The sequence below is a fragment of the Protopterus annectens genome, chromosome 5.part0 (assembly GCF_019279795.1).
Source record: "Protopterus annectens isolate FY-2018-M chromosome 5.part0, PAN1.0, whole genome shotgun sequence".
NCBI lineage: Eukaryota > Metazoa > Chordata > Ceratodontiformes > Protopteridae > Protopterus > Protopterus annectens.
This window is the reverse complement of record NC_056735.1, coordinates 1,174,313,632-1,174,336,088: the sequence shown is the minus strand read 5'-3', so window position 1 is coordinate 1,174,336,088 and position 22,457 is coordinate 1,174,313,632. Positions and strand designations below refer to the sequence as shown.

The 22,457-nt window shown below is 34.9% G+C and overlaps 1 protein-coding gene across 3 annotated transcripts in view; it reads right to left on the bottom strand.

Annotated features, from left to right (window-relative positions):
- Positions 1–22,457, bottom strand: part of PLS1 (plastin 1) — an 824,936-nt gene that overhangs the window by 66,189 nt on the left and 736,290 nt on the right. For all 3 annotated transcript variants that reach the window (XM_044071020.1, XM_044071019.1, XM_044071021.1), the window contains one exon: positions 7,290–7,368. In XM_044071020.1, the coding sequence (XP_043926955.1) occupies positions 7,290–7,368 (79 nt within the window). The remainder of the gene's footprint in view (positions 1–7,289; positions 7,369–22,457) is intronic.

The following is a 22,457-nucleotide window of genomic DNA, read 5'->3' as shown; positions in this document are numbered from 1 at the left end:
AGACAGATGCCTGGTGTCAAAGCCATGGCCACAAGCCATGCATTGTCACCCCCTTTGGTAAAAACTCTGTACCTATGAGCTACCACATAGGTGGTAGTCTACTTAGCACCGAATGTATGATAAGAGACCTTGGGACAAAGGTGGGCAGTAGTCTCTCCTTTGATAATCACATCGCCACAGTAGTCAGGAAATCCTTCTACATGGCACACCTCATCACAAAAGGTTTCTCATCCAGGAAAAAAGAGGTCATTGTTTCCCTCTACTCGTCACTCATTAGACCCATTATAGAGTATAATGCCCCTTTTGGTACGTACCTCACATGACATCTATAACAACTGGAAAGGCCACAGAAATACCTCACAAAGAGGATTACCAGCCTCAAACAGATGCCCTACGCAGACCGTCTCAAAAAACTCCAGCTTTACTCCATCGCATATTGCCTACTCAGTGGCGATCTCTGCCTAACATACAAAGCTATGTCAAACCCAGAGCTGTTGGACATGCTTCACTTAAAGAAATCCCAATCCCTCCAAGCTACATGCTCTAAGGACCTAAACCTTGTCACCACAATAAACAGAACATGCTGGAGGGATAGATTCTTGTTCCATAGACTTCCCATTCTCTGGAAAAAAATACCTATCTATATCAAACAAAGCTCCTCATTAGCACTCTTCAAGAAAAATCTTGATGATAGGATGTGAAATAAGAAATTCACCCCGGGGATCACCTCTGTGGCTCTGCTCGACAGGGGCACAGGAAAATCATTTTCCTGGGTGGCGAAAGCCAGGGTACCTTTTTGGCTAGGCTTATATAGGACCTAGGGCCAATAGCCTAATACTTACCTTTGAACCTATGAACAAGAACTACTACTGGGGGACCCCTTTAATGACAGATGCTTCTTGTGAGGATGTGGCTAAAATTTGTACCTTAGGAATCTGTTAGAAAAGAAAATTTGAACCACATGTTTGCTTGGGGTTTATGCTGGCAGCAAGTTGCGAGCTTAGTAAGAATGTTTGACTGTGCTGAATGCATTTATATGGTCAGTAAATGTTGCCCCTGTTAGAAGTTCTCTGCACCTTTTTTACAGATGTCCTCTGTTAGAATGTAAAGTGCAGTCATTGTGCTTCTGTCCACCTAATGATGTATTAAATACATGTGTATAAAGCAAACCAGTTGATATGTCAATGGTACTTTGGCATAATGCCATTTCAGTGAAAAAGTTTTGCTGAAAGCACTGCTGTGCAACCCTGAAGTAGATATATTTAAGTCCAGATGTGTCTTCCCATGGTGGTTGCAGAGGGGATTACCCCACTGTAAAATAATATTTACTCTGAGGTTCACCAAAAGTGCTTTTGGCTAAACTTTTTTGGAGCATTTATGTACAAAGAAAGTTGTCTTAATCTGTATACATGTTTCCTGTACAAAATCATATGATTCCTAAAATGTTATTTGGAATGGACAACCAGCTGCTGAAACAAGTGATAAATATTGTCTGGATCTTGAAAAATATAATCTGTGAATAACATGCTTTAGTTAATAAGATTTAAATTAGGTTTATGACTTAATTGTAGGTACAGAATCCTTGAGCATGAAATGACTTGCAGGCAGAGTGAATAAACTGCAGGTATTTGCGTCTCTTCATTCTCCTAGTAGTATAGAGCGACTCTGAAAAACTGTAAAGGGCAAAGTAAGGTACCTTTACTTACATCAGACCATTATATTATTTTATATTATTACCAGCAAAGAAATTTTCATCTAGAATAGATATCTCTGTCACCTGCTCTTTTGTTGCGCAAATGTTTACAGTGGTTATGGCAGAATTACCTATACAGTAATATTTTTTCTTTCATTTTCTGAATCGCTAGGTGGAAGTTTACTACAGTATGACTGATGGTAGGTGATTAAAGATCATTGGAGTAATGCATTTGCTACATCTTTAACATATAAGAACGTCAATAAAAATGTAATAAAAATCTTTTGACAAAGTTTAGATTCTTCTGAATTGTTCTTTCAAGTATTGTCATGATAAGTGAGAGGATACACTCTGAGGTGTGGTATAGGATTGTTTTTGGTCAGATGACCTTAGTAAGGTCATGAATATCATTGGAAGGATGCATTGAACATACCTTACTTTGGTCTGGGATGTGCAAGAAACTCCATTTTCAATGTTTATTAGTCTTTTAATTATATGTATAAACTGTATTTAACTGAGAGATAGAAATGTTCTCACATTTCTAAAATAATCTTTTGTGTTCAAAAAATCATTTCTGAGACCCCAAGATCCTTTCAAAGTATAGGCACAACTCTATCATACCTTTTCTGGCTAAGACTATTGAGATGATTGCGAAAACACAGTCTAAAGGAATTTTCTTATAGTGTGAGTTATTCTACAGCCTTCCCAGTCCAATCTTACAAGTCACAGATCTGAAACTGCTTCTACGTTGGTGGTCAGTGAGGTCCTTGTGGTGTTACAATAGAACCAGCCCACCCTGGTCTTCTACATGTCTCTGTTACAAAGTCATGATGAATCATACATTTTTTCTTGGCCATCTTTGTCTGTTGTCAGGAGTGCTTGGTGATTTCCTCAGATAGTTTAGACCCTATCTAATGACTAACAGAATTTGGTCTGTTCTTACATTTTGAGTGTGGAATTATGAAGGTTAGTGCCATATCTTTATTGCTCATCATATACATGTCATCATTGGTAGACATTCTAAGAGAAAATAGTCTACAGTGTCACTGAGTTACTGGACTGGCTGCATTGCTAATTATTCCCCCAGTAGTCATTCTGGCTCTCAGACCACTTGGGTTGGACTCAGGTCTTGTAACCAAGCTTTCCATTATTTGCATGGTATAAAGACTTGTTTTTTTTCTTTTCAAGTTCATTTTCTGTCCCTCTGTTGCTTGTGCACAGCTGTAATGATTCTGTTACATTTCTAAGAGTGTTCCTTTAAAGACGCTTAACTGGACATCAGCAAGTTGTTTGAAAGTAAAGGCAGACAAGAATGAGTTTATAGTTGCACATTTCACTTATCTTGCTCACTGGATCCTTTAAACTTATAATTTCAGAGAAAGACCATGACTTGGTCTTTGCTGATCAGGTGCAAAACAGTTAAGAAGTCATTGATACTAACATGGAATTTGGGTGTTAGTAACAGTCATTTTTTTTTTATCTGGGGGACACTGTCATGGATAATTACCTGTGTCCTGGTCCTTAACAGAACTGCTAATTCTAGTACATGACTTTTTGTGTGTACTAAGCTACATTACTGCAATGATTTCTATTTCCAAATTTCCATGAGATATATCTAACAACTGTAATTTGTGTGGAGTACAACAACCATAGTGTCATCCAGGGCCTGTAGACTCATGATTGCAGTTATAAAACCTCTACAGTGTGTGCAGCATAGTATAGAGTCATTCAAAAGATAGCACTTTTGATGTACCTAATCCTACATTACTCAGCAGCCATTTATACATTTGAAAGGCTTGTTCTTCCTTACCATGTGAGCCTCTTTATTTGTCTGGCAGCAAATATTCATTAGGGGGAACTCAAAGTTAGGCTGCAGTCTCCCTATGTTTGATGACCATAACTCTCAACTGTTCAGATTTTTCTCAGCATGTTCAGATTTTTGAAACGAAAACCAGCAGCAGTCAGGCAAAAATGCAAACCAAACTAAACCAGGAAAAAGCACCAATAAGCACAAGGAGAATTCAAATTTAAGGTTTTTAGTGTAGTTCAACTTTATTATCCACTATTCGTCACACAGACTTCATCAGAAACTGAATTCCATACAAACACTCAACATTTTTAAATACATGTTAACCAATCAATTGAAGCAACCAATTAGAAGCAATTAAATACCACTTCCATAAAGTATTTAAAATATTTAAAATGTAACCCTGTCGACATAAACTACATATATAAATAAACCAATGTTTAATTTCAATTCAGTACAACTTTCCTATTTTTTAAAAAACACTTAATATTAACCATGTTGTTGAGCCCAGGAGAATTATATGAGGCTAACCTAAGTTGCCACTATGCTTCCTTTTGCTCAACTAGGGTTCTAAAATTACCACCCTTAAAATCTTCTTGAACAGTTTGTAGAACCGAAACATTTAATTTTTTCCATTTCACACATCCAATAGAATGCTTATAAAATGCATTATTAAGGCTTGTCTTCTTTATAGCATACTCATGTTCTAGGATTCTTTTCCTTAAAGGTCTTGTGGACATTCCTATGTAAAAAGCAGAGCACGAGGAACATATAACAATATAAACAATGCCAGAAGTTCCACAGTCACATCTGCCTGGGACTTTTAGAGTCCTCTCTATGTGTGTCAAAAAGATACAAGGACCTTCATGTATAAACCTGCATGCTCTGCATCCATTACATTTAAACATGTCCCCACCTTCTAAATCATAGGTTCTAGGCACTAATCTACTTGACTCAAGCCTTTCTTTAAGATTCACACTTTTTCTATAAACAAAAGTGGGACTCCCCCAACACCTTAGCTATGTCACTATTTCCTAAGATAATCTTCCAGTTATCACAAAGAATCCTATGTATAGCTGTATTGTCAACACTACATGTCCAAACAGAACCTCAGAGTATCTCTTTTAACATCCTCCAACATAGGTTCTTTTTTTAGAAAATCCATGAGTCAAAATGGGAGAAAAATCTACATCCCTTCTAGAAAAAAACCTTCTGCCGCCTCATTAAGCAGTTCATCTGGATAACCCCTGTCTCTAAACAATTCTTTTATAAACTCCACCTCACTGGAAAATAACCTACCATACGTGAAGCTCTGGTGAACTGCCCACATGGAATATTCCTTTTCATAAAATGGGGGTGGGCACTTTTAAAATGCACATAACTCTTACAAAAAGTATTTTTCCTATAAATACTACTAAAAAACATAAAAAGTAAAAAATAAGTCATCTGCAAACCTCAGTCCTACCGTCCTAAAACAAGGTTTGCATAAGTAGGTCCAACTGTGGCCCCATCACAACTCCCCTAAGTTGCCTGTAAAACCACCATTGAATGTAAAAAATGAATTCTCCAATAATGTATCCATTAAACGTGTATAAACCATAATATCATGGTCAGTTAGTGGGGTATATTTACCCAAAAAACACCTAATATAGTCAACACCCTTTTTTTAAGAATTCAAGTAAAAAGGGAAACAACATCCACTGTTTATAGCATTAAATCATCACATAAATCTCTAGACGAAATAAAAAAAAGACCTTAATTGGTCCAAAAAGTCCCAAGAATCAGCTACAAATGAAGGTAATGTCATAACAAAAGGTTTAAACGTGTAATCTAAAAACAAAGATATACAATCTGTGGCACTGCCAGCAGCAGATATAATAGGTCTGAAGGGTGGGTTAGTAATAGACTTATGCAGTTTGGGAATACCAAACATCACCCAATTCTGGGTTGTTCCACATATAAAAAGTTAAACACATCATCACTATATCACCATTCAAAAGTAACTCATTTAAAGTGTTAAAAATAGAGGCATAACTCCGTGTTATGTCCAATCTAGTTACTTTGGTATATTCCAATGGGTTAGACAGGAGATTCTCAATACAAACATTATAGTCATGTACATTCATTACTACAACCCCACCCCCTTTATCGGCATTCATATACCTCAAATCAGTTTTGTTAACCAACTCAAGCAGGGCTTTGTTTTCAGTTGTACTCAAATTATAATAGGCTTTATTCCTCCTTTCAGACAAACACTTCTTTATGTCACTTTCACAGAAAGTGTCAAACATTTTAACAATGTGAATTAAACTCAGGTTAAATGTAGAAGGTATAGACAAAACATTTTTATAGTGAACACCCTGTAAAATATAGCTCAGGTTCAACTTACGGGTATACAATTTAAGCTGAATCAAAGACTTAGTTAAATCAGCCCTTCCACTTGGCTGAAAGTTGAACCCAAGCTTCAAAACATTCTCATGTTCCTTTGACAACACAAAATCTGAGAAATTAAACACTGAAATATTACCATTAAAAATACATTGTCCTATTTCTGATTCTTGCTCCTTCCTCTGCTGTGTGTCTGGTAACTCCTGCTCCTGTTCCGGTTCCTGCTGGCTGACTGATGAAAGCCCCTCTGCAAAAAAAAAACTTTTTGGTGGAATTAACAGGAGTATTATTATTATTAATGACTCCTGTTTTAATATTGTCTAAATTGTAAGAACTCAACCCACTCCGTTGCTGTTCTTGGTGTACTTGTTACGCACCATTGCTCACCACCGGGAAATTCGTCTTCCGTCTTATCACCTGCTGAGTGTTGTCACTTCCTTCAGTAGAAAACTTCAGATTTAAGGTGGTATCCGGATTTTCAACTGTTTTCACTAAACCACCATAATGTCCATTTTTAGTATATACAACCCCAGAAATAATGCGACCATCACTTCCAGGGTTAGCCCCATTGTTAATAAAATCCTTATATGGATCACCGGCTTGATAAACTGCCACATCCCTGGCTCAGATTTTTGCCTTATATTTTTGATCTATTCCTCATACAGTTTGTGTTTTTTTTTTGTCAAATCATTGAGGACTGAAGTCACTAAATAATGACAGACATTTGAGTATCGAGACTTCATATCATTAAGCAAAAGCATGCTAACTCAGAAATGTTATTTGAGCAACTTCCTAAACATACAGGAGCAATGTTTAAAATGTGTCCCTATTTTTGGGCCTTTGTTCCCCCATTATTTTTGGCTTTGTCTGGATTTCTTGGGCTAAGAGGTTAAGAGGTATGTAGGTCGCTGACAATGTCAGTGCTGTTCTATACACCCCTTCCTTGAATTAGAGACTGCTTATCAGGTGGGACTTCAAAAGCTCATCTTATCTTTAGTTGCATTTACTTCAGCAATTTGTGGAGAATGTTTACAGCATCATGCTGTGCTAAAGTATGCTGCCTATTTATTCTAAACATTTGTAAAATGTCCCATGTTTGAATGCAAAATGGTTTCATGATTTTTCAGTGTCATGCAGTCAGTGATACTGTACAGTGTAAATAAAGTATAAACCTCAGAGATGATGTCTAGGATTATAACATGCCCATGTGTCACTGACCTGCATATCATCTAAAACAAATGACTAAATTCTTTAACATTCATTAACTGTGCACCTACATAACTACTCCTACTAAACTACTGGTACAGAGTGAAGTATAATCTGACGCATAAAGGGCCACCAAGAAGTGTCTGAAGCAGAAATACATTATAATTTATTTAAAGAAACAAATAGGAACATTACCTGTACAAATGATTGACGTAAGGAGCCACTCCCAAGGAGTTCATCCAGTTACGGAATGTCCGCTCTTCTCTGCTTTCCCCTGCAATTGTACACAACACAGAACCTCACATATTAATGTGCTAAATGCTTTCACTTATGACAGAACCTCACATATTAATGTGCTAAATGCTTTCACTTATGACAGAACCTCACATATTAATGTGCTAAATGCTTTCACTTATGACAGAACCTCACACATTAATGTGCTAAATGCTTTGACTTATGACAGAACCTCACATATTAATGTGCTAAATGCTTTCACTTATGACAGAACCTCACATATTAATGTGTTAAATGCTTTCACTTATGACAGAACCTCACAAATTAATGTGCTAAATGCTTTCACTTATAACAGAACCTCACATATTAATGTGCTAAATGCTTTCACTTATGACAGAAACTCACATATTAATGTGCTAAATGTTTTCACTTATGCTGGAACCTCACATATTAATGTGCTAAATGCTTTCACTTATGCCAGAACCTCACATATTGATGTGTTAAAGGCTTTCACTTATGCCAGAACCTCACATATTGATGTGCTAAATGCTTTCACTTATGACAGAACCTCACATATTGATGTGCTAAATGCTTTCACTTATGACAGAACCTCACATATTGATGTGCTAAATGCTTTCACTTATGACAGAACCTCACATATTAATGTGGTAAATGTTTTCACTTATGACAGAACCTCACATATTAATGTGGTAAATGTTTTCACTTATGACAGAACCTCACATATTAATGTGGTAAATGCTTTCACTTATGACAGAACCTCACATATTGATGTGCTAAATGCTTTCACTTATGACAGAACCTCACATATTGATGTGCTAAATGCTTTCACTTATGACAGAACCTCACATATTAATGTGCTAAATGCTTTCACTTATGACAGAACCTCACATATTAATGTGTTAATGCTTTCACTTATGACAGAACCTCACATATTAATGTGGTAAATGCTTTCACTTATGACAGAACCTCACATATTAATGTGCTAAATGCTTTCACTTATGACAGAACCTCACATATTAATGTGTTAAATGCTTTCACTTATGACAGAACCTCACATATTAATGTGGTAAATGCTTTCATTTATCACAGAACCTCACATATTAATGTGTTAAATGCTTTAACTTATGACAGAACCTCACATATTAATGTGCTAAATGCTTCCACTTATGACAGAACCTCACATATTAATGTGCTAAATGCTTTCACTTATGACAGAACCTCACATATTAATGTGCTAAATGCTTTCACTTATGACAGAACCTCACATATTAATGTGCTAAATGCTTTCACTTATGACAGAACCTCACATATTAATGTGCTAAATGCTTTCACTTATGACAGAACCTCACATATTAATGTGCTAAATGCTTTCACTTATGACAGAACCTCACATATTAATGTGCTAAATGCTTTCACTTATGCCAGAACCTCACATATTGATGTGTTAAAGGCTTTCACTTATGCCAGAACCTCACATATTGATGTGGTAAATGTTTTCATTTATGACAGAACCTCACATATTAATGTGCTAAATGCTTTCACTTATGACAGAACCTCACATATTAATCTGCTAAATGCTTTCACTTATGACAGTACCTCACATATTAATGTGCTAAATGCTTTCACTTATGACAGAACCTCACATATTAATGTGGTAAATGCTTTCACTTATGACAGAACCTCACATATTAATGTGCTAAATGCTTTCACTTATGACAGAACCTCACATATTGATGTGCTAAATGCTTTCACTTATGACAGAACCTCACATATTAATGTGCTAAATGCTTTCACTTATGACAGAACCTCACATATTGATGTGCTAAATGCTTTCAATTATGACAGAACCTCACATATTGATGTGCTAAATGCTTTCACTTATGACAGAACCTCACATATTGATGTGCTAAATGCTTTCACTTATGACAGAACCTCACATATTAATGTGCTAAATGCTTTCACTTATGACAGAACCTCACATATTGATGTGCTAAATGCTTTCACTTATGACAGAACCTCACATATTAATGTGCTAAATGCTTTCACTTATGACAGAACCTCACATATTAATGTGGTAAATGCTTTCACTTATGACAGAACCTCACATATTAATGTGCTAAATGCTTTCACTTATGACAGAACCTCACATATTAATGTGCTAAATGCTTTCACTTATGACAGAACCTCACATATTAATGTGCTAAATGCTTTCACTTATGCCAGAACCTCACATATTGATGTGTTAAAGGCTTTCACTTATGACAGAACCTCACATATTGATGTGCTAAATGCTTTCACTTATGACAGAACCTCACATATTGATGTGCTAAATGCTTTCACTTATGACAGAACCTCACATATTGATGTGCTAAATGCTTTCACTTATGACAGAACCTCACATATTAATGTGCTAAATGTTTTCACTTATGACAGAACCTCACATATTAATGTGGTAAATGCTTTCACTTATGACAGAACCTCACATATTAATGCGGTAAATGCTTTCACTTATGACAGAACCTCACACATTAATGTGGTAAATGCTTTCACTTATGACAGAACCTCACACATTAATGTGGTAAATGCTTTCACTTATGACAGAACCTCACATATTAATGTGGTAAATGCTTTCACTTATGACAGAACCTCACATATTAATGTGTTAAATGCTTCCACTTATGACAGAACCTCACATATTAATCTGCTAAATGCTTTCACTTATGACAGAACCTCACATATTAATCTGCTAAATGCTTTCACTTATGACAGAAACTCACATATTAATCTGCTAAATGCTTTCACTTATGACAGAACCTCAGATATTAATGTGCTAAATGCTTTCACTTATGACAGAACCTCACATATTAATGTGCTAAATGCTTTCACTTATGACATAACCTCACATATTAATGTGCTAAATGCTTTCACTTATGACAGAACCTCACATATTAATGTGCTAATTGCTTTCACTTATGACAGAACCTCACATATTAATATGCTAAATGCTTTCACTTATGACAGAACCTCACATATTAATGTGCTAAATGTTTTCACTTATGACAGAACCTCGCATATTAATGTGCTAAATGCTTTCACTTATGACAGAACCTCACATATTAATGTGCTAAATGCTTTCACTTATGACAGAACCTCACATATTAATGTGCAAAATGCTTTCACTTATGACAGAACCTCACATATTAATGTGCTAAATGCTTTCACTTATGACAGAACCTCACATATTAATGTGCTAAATGCTTTCACTTATGACAGAACCTCACATATTAATGTGCTAAATGCTTTCACTTATGACAGAACCTCACATATTAATGTGCTAAATGCTTTCACTTATGACAGAACCTCACATATTAATGTGCTAAATGCTTTCACTTATGACAGAACCTCACATATTAATGTGCTAAATGCTTTCACTTATGACAGAACCTCACATATTAATGTGCTAAATGCTTTCACTTATGACAGATCCTCACATATTAATGTGTTAAATGCTTTCACTTATGACAGAACCTCACAAATTAATGTGCTAAATGCTTTCACTTATAACAGAACCTCACATATTAATGTGCTAAATGCTTTCACTTATGATAGAACCTCACTATTAATGTGCTAAATGCTTTCACTTATGCCGAACCTCACATATTAATGTGCTAAATGCTTTCACTTATGCCAGAACCTCACATATTGATGTGTTAAAGGCTTTCACTTATGACAGAACCTCACATATTGATGTGCTAAATGCTTTCACTTATGCCAGAACCTCACATATTGATGTGCTAAATGCTTTCACTTATGCCAGAACCTCACATATTGATGTGCTAAATGCTTTCACTTATGCCAGAACCTCACATATTGATGTGCTAAATGTTTTCACTTATGCCAGAACCTCACATATTAATGTGCTAAATGCTTTCACTTATGCCAGAACCTCACATATTAATGTGCTAAATGCTTTCACTTATGCCAGAACCTCACATATTAATGTGCTAAATGCTTTCACTTATGACAGAACCTCACATATTAAAGTGCTAAATGCTTTCACTTATGACAGAACCTCACATATTAATGTGCTAAATGCTTTCACTTATGACAGAACCTCACATATTAATGTGCTAAATGCTTTCACTTATGACAGAACCTCACATATTAATGTGCTAAATACTTTCACTTATGCCAGAACCTCACATATTAATGTGCTAAATGCTTTCACTTATGCCAGAACCTCACATATGACAGAACCTCACATATTAATGTGCTAAATGCTTTCACTTATGACAGAACCTCACATATTAATGTGCTAAATGCTTTCACTTATGACAGAACCTCACATATTAATGTGCTAAATGCTTTCACTTATGACAGAACCTCACATATTAATGTGCTAAATGCTTTCACTTATGACAGAACCTCACATATTAATGTGCTAAATGCTTTCACTTATGACAGAACCTCACATATTAATGTGCTAAATGCTTTCACTTATGACAGAACCTCACATATTAATGTGCTAAATGCTTTCACTTATGACAGAACCTCACATATTAATGTGCTAAATGCTTTCACTTATGACAGAACCTCACATATTAATGTGCTAAATGCTTTCACTTATGACAGAACCTCACATATTAATGTGCTAAATGCTTTCACTTATGACAGAACCTCACATATTAATGTGCTAAATGCTTTCACTTATGACAGAACCTCACATATTAATGTGCTAAATGCTTTCACTTATGACAGAACCTCACATATTAATGTGCTAAATGTTTTCACTTATGACAGAACCTCACATATTAATGTGCTAAATGCTTTCACTTATGACAGAACCTCACATATTAATGTGCTAAATGCTTTCACTTATGACAGAACCTCACATATTAATGTGCTAAATGCTTTCCTTATGACAGAACCTCACATATTAATGTGCTAAATGCTTTCACTTATGACAGAACCTCACATATTAATGTGCTAAATGCTTTCACTTATGACAAAACCTCACATATTAATGTGTTAAATGCTTTCACTTATGACAGAACCTCACATATTAATGTGCTAAATGCTTTCACTTATGACAGAACCTCACATATTAATGTGTTAAATGCTTTCACTTATGACAGAACCTCACATATTAATGTGCTAAATGCTTTCACTTATGACAGAACCTCACATATTAATGTGCTAAATGCTTTCACTTATGACAGAACCTCACATATTAATGTGCTAAATGCTTTAACTTATGCCAGAACCTCACATATTAATGTGCTAAATGCTTTAACTTATGCCAGAACCTCACATATTAATGTGCTAAATGCTTTAACTTATGACAGAACCTCACATATTGATGTGCTAAATGCTTTAACTTATGACAGAACCTCACATATTGATGTGCTAAATGCTTTAACTTATGACAGAACCTCACATATTGATGTGCTAAATGCTTTCACTTATGACAGAACCTCACATATTGATGTGCTAAATGCTTTCACTTATGACAGAACCTCACATATTGATGTGCTAAATGCTTTCACTTATGACAGAACCTCACATATTGATGTGCTAAATGCTTTCACTTATGACAGAACCTCACATATTGATGTGCTAAATGCTTTCACTTATGACAGAACCTCACATATTGATGTGCTAAATGCTTTCACTTATGACAGAAACTCATATATTGATGTGTTAAATGCTTTCACTTATGACAGAACCTCACATATTGATGTGCTAAATGCTTTCACTTATGACAGAACCTCACATATTGATGTGCTAAATGCTTTCACTTATGACAGAACCTCACATATTGATGTGCTAAATGCTTTCACTTATGACAGAACCTCACATATTGATGTGCTAAATGCTTTCACTTATGACAGAACCTCACATATTAATGTGCTAAATGCTTTCACTTATGACAGAACCTCACATATTAATGTGCTAAATGCTTTCACTTATGACAGAACCTCACATATTAATGTGCTAAATGCTTTCACTTACGACAGAACCTCACATATTAATGTGCTAAATGCTTTCACTTATGACAGAACCTCACATATTAATGGGCTAAATGCTTTCACTTATGACAGAACCTCACATATTAATGTGCTAAATGCTTTCACTTATGACAGAACCTCACATATTAATGTGGTAAATGCTTTCACGTATGACAGAACCTCACATATTAATGTGCTAAATGCTTTCACGTATGACAGAACCTCACATATTAATGTGCTTAATGCTTTCACTTATGACAGAACCTCACATATTAATGTGCTAAATGCTTTCACTTATGACAGAACCTCACATATTAATGTGCTAAATGCTTTCACTTATGACAGAACCTCACATATTAATGTGTTAAATGCTTTCACTTATGACAGAACCTCACAAATTAATGTGCTAAATGCTTTCACTTATGACAGAACCTCACATATTAATGTGCTAAATGCTTTCACTTATGCCGGAATCTCACATATTAATGTGCTAAATGCTTTCACTTATGCCGGAACCTCACATATTAATGTGCTAAATGCTTTCACTTATGCCGGAACCTCACATATTGATGTGCTAAATGCTTTCACTTATGCCAGAACCTCACATATTGATGTGCTAAATGCTTTCACTTATGCCAGAACCTCACATATTGATGTGCTAAATGCTTTCACTTATGACAGAACCTCACATATTGATGTGCTAAATGCTTTCACTTATGACAGAACCTCACATATTGATGTGCTAAATGCTTTCACTTATGACAGAACCTCACATATTAATGTGCTAAATGCTTTCACTTATGACAGAACCTCACATATTAATGTGCTAAATGCTTTCACTTATGACAGAACCTCACATATTAAAGTGCTAAATGCTTTCACTTATGACAGAACCTCACATATTAATGTGCTAAATGCTTTCACTTATGACAGAACCTCACATATTAATGTGCTAAATGCTTTCACTTATGACAGAACCTCACATATTAATGTGCTAAATGCTTTCACTTATGACAGAACCTCACATATTAATGTGCTAAATGCTTTCACTTATGACAGAACCTCACATATTAATGTGCTAAATGCTTTCACTTATGACAGAACCTCACATATTAATGTGTTAAATGCTTTCACATATGACAGAACCTCACATATTAATGTGCTAAATGCTTTCACATATGACAGAACCTCACATATTAATGTGCTAAATGCTTTCACTTATGACAGAACCTCACATATTAATGTGCTAAATGCTTTCACTTATGACAGAACCTCACATATTAATGTGCAAAATGCTTTCACTTATGACGGAACCTCACATATTAATGTGCTAAATGCTTTCACTTATGCCAGAACCTCACATATTGATGTGTTAAAGGCTTTCACTTATGCCAGAACCTCACATATTGATGTGGTAAATGTTTTCACTTATGACAGAACCTCACATATTAATGTGCTAAATGCTTTCACTTATGACAGAACCTCACATATTAATCTGCTAAATGCTTTCACTTATGACAGTACCTCACATATTAATGTGCTAAATGCTTTCACTTATGACAGAACCTCACATATTAATGTGCTAAATGCTTTCACTTATGACAGAACCTCACATATTAATGTGCTAAATGCTTTCACTTATGACAGAACCTCACATATTGATGTGCTAAATGCTTTCACTTATGACAGAACCTCACATATTAATGTGCTAATTGCTTTCACTTATGACAGAACCTCACATATTGATGTGCTAAATGCTTTCAATTATGACAGAACCTCACATATTGATGTGCTAAATGCTTTCACTTATGACAGAACCTCACATATTGATGTGCTAAATGCTTTCACTTATGACAGAACCTCACATATTAATGTGCTAAATGCTTTCACTTATGACAGAACCTCACATATTAATGTGCTAAATGCTTTCACTTATGACAGAACCTCACATATTAATGTGGTAAATGCTTTCACTTATGACAGAACCTCACATATTAATGTGGTAAATGCTTTCACTTATGACAGAACCTCACATATTAATGTGGTAAATGCTTTCATTTATCACAGAACCTCACATATTAATGTGTTAAATGCTTTCACTTATGACAGAACCTCACATATTAATGTGCTAAATGCTTTCACTTATGACAGAACCTCACATATTAATGTGCTAAATGCTTTCACTTATGACAGAACCTCACATATTAATGTGCTAAATGCTTTCACTTATGACAGAACCTCACATATTAATGTGCTAAATGCTTTCACTTATGACAGAACCTCACATATTAATGTGCTAAATGCTTTCACTTATGACAGAACCTCACATATTAATGTACTAAATGCTTTCACTTATGCCGGAACCTCACATATTAATGTGCTAAATGCTTTCACTTATGCCAGAACCTCACATATTGATGTGTTAAAGGCTTTCACTTATGACAGAACCTCACATATTGATGTGCTAAATGCTTTCACTTATGACAGAACCTCACATATTGATGTGCTAAATGCTTTCACTTATGACAGAACCTCACATATTGATGTGCTAAATGCTTTCACTTATGACAGAACCTCACATATTAATGTGCTAAATGTTTTCACTTATGACAGAACCTCACATATTAATGTGGTAAATGCTTTCACTTATGACAGAACCTCACATATTAATGCGGTAAATGCTTTCACTTATGACAGAACCTCACACATTAATGTGGTAAATGCTTTCACTTATGACAGAACCTCACACATTAATGTGGTAAATGCTTTCACTTATGACAGAACCTCACATATTAATGTGGTAAATGCTTTCACTTATGACAGAACCTCACATATTAATGTGTTAAATGCTTTCACTTATGACAGAACCTCACATATTAATCTGCTAAATGCTTTCACTTATGACAGAACCTCACATATTAATCTGCTAAATGCTTTCACTTATGACAGAAACTCACATATTAATCTGCTAAATGCTTTCACTTATGACAGAACCTCAGATATTAATGTGCTAAATGCTTTCACTTATGACAGAACCTCACATATTAATGTGCTAAATGCTTTCACTTATGACATAACCTCACATATTAATGTGCTAAATGCTTTCACTTATGACAGAACCTCACATATTATTGTGCTAATTGCTTTCACTTATGACAGAACCTCACATATTAATATGCTAAATGCTTTCACTTATGACAGAACCTCACATATTAATGTGCTAAATGCTTTCACTTATGACAGAACCTCACATATTAATGTGCTAAATGCTTTCACTTATGACAGAACCTCACATATTAATGTGCTAAATGCTTTCACTTATGACAGAACCTCACATATTAATGTGCAAAATGCTTTCACTTATGACAGAACCTCACATATTAATGTGCTAAATGCTTTCACTTATGACAGAACCTCACATATTAATGTGCTAAATGCTTTCACTTATGACAGAACCTCACATATTAATGTGCTAAATGCTTTCACTTATGACAGAACCTCACATATTAATGTGCTAAATGCTTTCACTTATGACAGAACCTCACATATTAATGTGCTAAATGCTTTCACTTATGACAGAACCTCACATATTAATGTGCTAAATGCTTTCACTTATGACAGAACCTCACATATTAATGTGCTAAATGCTTTCACTTATGACAGATCCTCACATATTAATGTGTTAAATGCTTTCACTTATGACAGAACCTCACAAATTAATGTGCTAAATGCTTTCACTTATAACAGAACCTCACATATTAATGTGCTAAATGCTTTCACTTATGATAGAACCTCACTATTAATGTGCTAAATGCTTTCACTTATGCCGGAACCTCACATATTAATGTGCTAAATGCTTTCACTTATGCCAGAACCTCACATATTGATGTGTTAAAGGCTTTCACTTATGACAGAACCTCACATATTGATGTGCTAAATGCTTTCACTTATGCCAGAACCTCACATATTGATGTGCTAAATGCTTTCACTTATGCCAGAACCTCACATATTGATGTGCTAAATGCTTTCACTTATGCCAGAACCTCACATATTGATGTGCTAAATGTTTTCACTTATGCCAGAACCTCACATATTAATGTGCTAAATGCTTTCACTTATGCCAGAACCTCACATATTAATGTGCTAAATGCTTTCACTTATGCCAGAACCTCACATATTAATGTGCTAAATGCTTTCACTTATGACAGAACCTCACATATTAAAGTGCTAAATGCTTTCACTTATGACAGAACCTCACATATTAATGTGCTAAATGCTTTCACTTATGACAGAACCTCACATATTAATGTGCTAAATGCTTTCACTTATGACAGAACCTCACATATTAATGTGCTAAATACTTTCACTTATGCCAGAACCTCACATATTAATGTGCTAAATGCTTTCACTTATGCCAGAACCTCACATATGACAGAACCTCACATATTAATGTGCTAAATGCTTTCACTTATGACAGAACCTCACATATTAATGTGCTAAATGCTTTCACTTATGACAGAACCTCACATATTAATGTGCTAAATGCTTTCACTTATGACAGAACCTCACATATTAATGTGCTAAATGCTTTCACTTATGACAGAACCTCACATATTAATGTGCTAAATGCTTTCACTTATGACAGAACCTCACATATTAATGTGCTAAATGCTTTCACTTATGACAGAACCTCACATATTAATGTGCTAAATGCTTTCACTTATGACAGAACCTCACATATTAATGTGCTAAATGCTTTCACTTATGACAGAACCTCACATATTAATGTGCTAAATGCTTTCACTTATGACAGAACCTCACATATTAATGTGCTAAATGCTTTCACTTATGACAGAACCTCACATATTAATGTGCTAAATGCTTTCACTTATGACAGAACCTCACATATTAATGTGCTAAATGCTTTCACTTATGACAGAACCTCACATATTAATGTGCTAAATGCTTTCACTTATGACAGAACCTCACATATTAATGTGCTAAATGCTTTCACTTATGACAGAACCTCACATATTAATGTGCTAAATGCTTTCACTTATGACAGAACCTCACATATTAATGTGCTAAATGCTTTCACTTATGACAGAACCTCACATATTAATGTGCTAAATGCTTTCACTTATGACAGAACCTCACATATTAATGTGCTAAATGCTTTCACTTATGACAGAACCTCACATATTAATGTGCTAAATGCTTTCACTTATGACAGAACCTCACATATTAATGTGCTAAATGCTTTCACTTATGACAGAACCTCACATATTAATGTGCTAAATGCTTTCACTTATGACAGAACCTCACATATTAATGTGCTAAATGCTTTCACTTATGACAGAACCTCACATATTAATGTGCTAAATGCTTTCACTTATGACAGAACCTCACATATTAATGTGCTAAATGCTTTAACTTATGACAGAACCTCACATATTGATGTGCTAAATGCTTTCACTTATGACAGAACCTCACATATTGATGTGCTAAATGCTTTCACTTATGACAGAACCTCACATATTGATGTGCTAAATGCTTTCACTTATGACAGAACCTCACATATTGATGTGCTAAATGCTTTCACTTATGACAGAACCTCACATATTGATGTGCTAAATGCTTTCACTTATGACAGAACCTCACATATTGATGTGCTAAATGCTTTCACTTATGACAGAACCTCACATATTGATGTGCTAAATGCTTTCACTTATGACAGAACCTCACATATTGATGTGCTAAATGCTTTCACTTATGACAGAACCTCACATATTGATGTGCTAAATGCTTTCACTTATGACAGAACCTCACATATTAATGTGCTAAATGCTTTCACTTATGACAGAACCTCACATATTAATGTGCTAAATGCTTTCACTTATGACAGAACCTCACATATTAATGTGCTAAATGCTTTCACTTATGACAGAACCTCACATATTAATGTGCTAAATGCTTTCACTTATGACAGAACCTCACATATTAATGTGCTAAATGCTTTCACTTATGACAGAACCTCACATATTAATGTGCTAAATGCTTTCACTTATGACAGAACCTCACATATTAATGTGCTAAATGCTTTCACTTATGACAGAACCTCACATATTAATGTGCTAAATGCTTTCACTTATGACAGAACCTCACATATTAATGTGCTAAATGCTTTCACTTATGACAGAACCTCACATATTAATGTGCTAAATGCTTTCACTTATGACAGAACCTCACATATTAATGTGCTAAATGCTTTCACTTATGACAGAACCTCACATATTAATGTGCTAAATGCTTTCACTTATGACAGAACCTCACATATTAATGTGCTAAATGCTTTCACTTATGACAGAACCTCACATATTAATGTGCTAAATGCTTTCACTTATGCCAGAACCTCACATATTAATGTGCTAAATGCTTTCACTTGTGACAGAACCTCACATATTGATGTGTTAAAGGCTTTCACTTATGACAGAACCTCACATATTGATGTGCTAAATGCTTTCACTTATGACAGAACCTCACATATTGATGTGCTAAATGCTTTCACTTATGACAGAACCTCACATATTAATGTGCTAAATGCTTTCACTTATGACAGAACCTCACATATTAATGTGCTAAATGCTTTCACTTATGACAGAACCTCACATATTAATGTGCTAAATGCTTTCACTTATGACAGAACCTCACATATTAATGTGCTAAATGCTTTCACTTATGACAGAACCTCACATATTAATGTGCTAAATGCTTTCACTTATGACAGAACCTCACATATTAATGTGCTAAATGCTTTCACTTATGACAGAACCTCACATATTAATGTGCTAAATGCTTTCACTTATGACAGAACCTCACATATTAATGTGCTAAATGCTTTCACTTATGACAGAACCTCACATATTAATGTGCTAAATGCTTTCACTTATGACAGAACCTCACATATTAATGTGCTAAATGCTTTCACTTATGACAGAACCTCACATATTAATGTGCTAAATGCTTTCACTTATGACAGAACCTCACATATTAATGTGCTAAATGCTTTCACTTATGACAGAACCTCACATATTAATGTGCTAAATGCTTTCACTTATGACAGAACCTCACATATTAATGTGCTAAATGCTTTCACTTATGACAGAACCTCACATATTAATGTGCTAAATGCTTTCACTTATGACAGAACCTCACATATTAATGTGCTAAATGCTTTCACTTATGACAGAACCTCACATATTAATGTGCTAAATGCTTTCACTTATGACAGAACCTCACATATTAATGTGCTAAATGCTTTCACTTATGACAGAACCTCACATATTAATGTGCTAAATGCTTTCACTTATGACAGAACCTCACATATTAATGTGCTAAATGCTTTCACTTATGACAGAACCTCACATATTAATGTGCTAAATGCTTTCACTTATGACAGAACCTCACATATTAATGTGCTAAATGCTTTCACTTATGACAGAACCTCACATATTAATGTGCTAAATGCTTTCACTTATGACAGAACCTCACATATTAATGTGCTAAATGCTTTCACTTATGACAGAACCTCACATATTAATGTGCTAAATGCTTTCACTTATGACAGAACCTCACATATTAATGTGCTAAATGCTTTCACTTATGCTAGAACCTCACATATTAATGTGCTAAATGCTTTCACTTATGCCAGAACCTCACATATTAATGTGCTAAATGCTTTCACTTATGCCAGAACCTCACATATTAATGTGCTAAATGCTTTCACTTATGCCAGAACCTCACATATTAATGTGCTAAATGCTTTCACCTATGACAGAACCTCACATATTAATCTGCTAAATGCTTTCACTTATGCCAGAACCTCACATATTAATGTGCTAAATGCTTTCACTTATGCCAGAACCCCACATATTAATGTGCTAAATGCTTTCACTTATGCCAGAACCTGACATATTAATGTGCTAAATGCTTTCACTTATGCCAGAACCTCACATATTAATGTGCTAAATGCTTTCACTTATACCAGAACCTCACATATTAATGTGCTAAATGCTTTCACTTATGACAGAACCTCACATATTAATGTGCTAAATGCTTTCACTTATGACAGAACCTCACATATTAATGTGCTAAATGCTTTCACTTATGACAGAACCTCACATATTAATGTGCTAAATGCTTTCACTTATGACAGAACCTCACATATTAATGTGGTAAATGCTTTCACTTATGACAGAACCTCACATATTAATGTCCTAAATGCTTTCACTTATGTCCAGATCTTTTCACTTTCTCCTGATATAATTCTACCTCACTATAGAGCTAAATATAAATAAACTGCCAAACTACTACCATAAGGGTACTTGAAGAAAAGGTATCTAAAAAGTACTCAACGTTCGACATTGTGAGCAGATGGACCACTGCACGAGAGCTACTGTTTTTTTTTAGTTTATACAACATATGCACAAAATATGGGCAGAGCAAATTGGATATATGCGACTTCACTAACCTATTGTGCTGGAAACAGGGATTATATCCTTCCCATCAGGTGCAACCGTTTTTTAATATAAGATAAAAGAGCAGGCAAGTAGCAGATTTAAGGCAGCAACTTCTGTAACATTCAGAGTTCTAAAACAAAGACATGCAGTGCAAGAGGTAGGGGTTTAAATATTTTTTAAAAGAAATTCTGATAACAGATTTGTTTAAGGCATCTGTTCTAGATGTCATTATTAAGAGAACCTGTCTATGAATTTGTTACTTACTATAAGACAAACCTAATGTTGTTTCTTGATATAACTGAATTTTGTTATGTTTCTGTTTACTAGTTTAACTAGGTTGCGACAAAAATGGACCTATTAGTCTGTCAAACTTACCTATAAAATAAATCACATAAAAAGTGTACAGATGGATGAGCATTTTCATTCTAGCTAAAGTTATACATGAAAAGCAAAATACAGCTTCTTCATTAATAAAGCAATGTCTAATCCTATCCGTGTCCAGCAGCCACATATCACCACATCCACTTTCACCTTCAATCCTGTACCTACATCCTATATGACTACTTTTAAATAAACTCGAA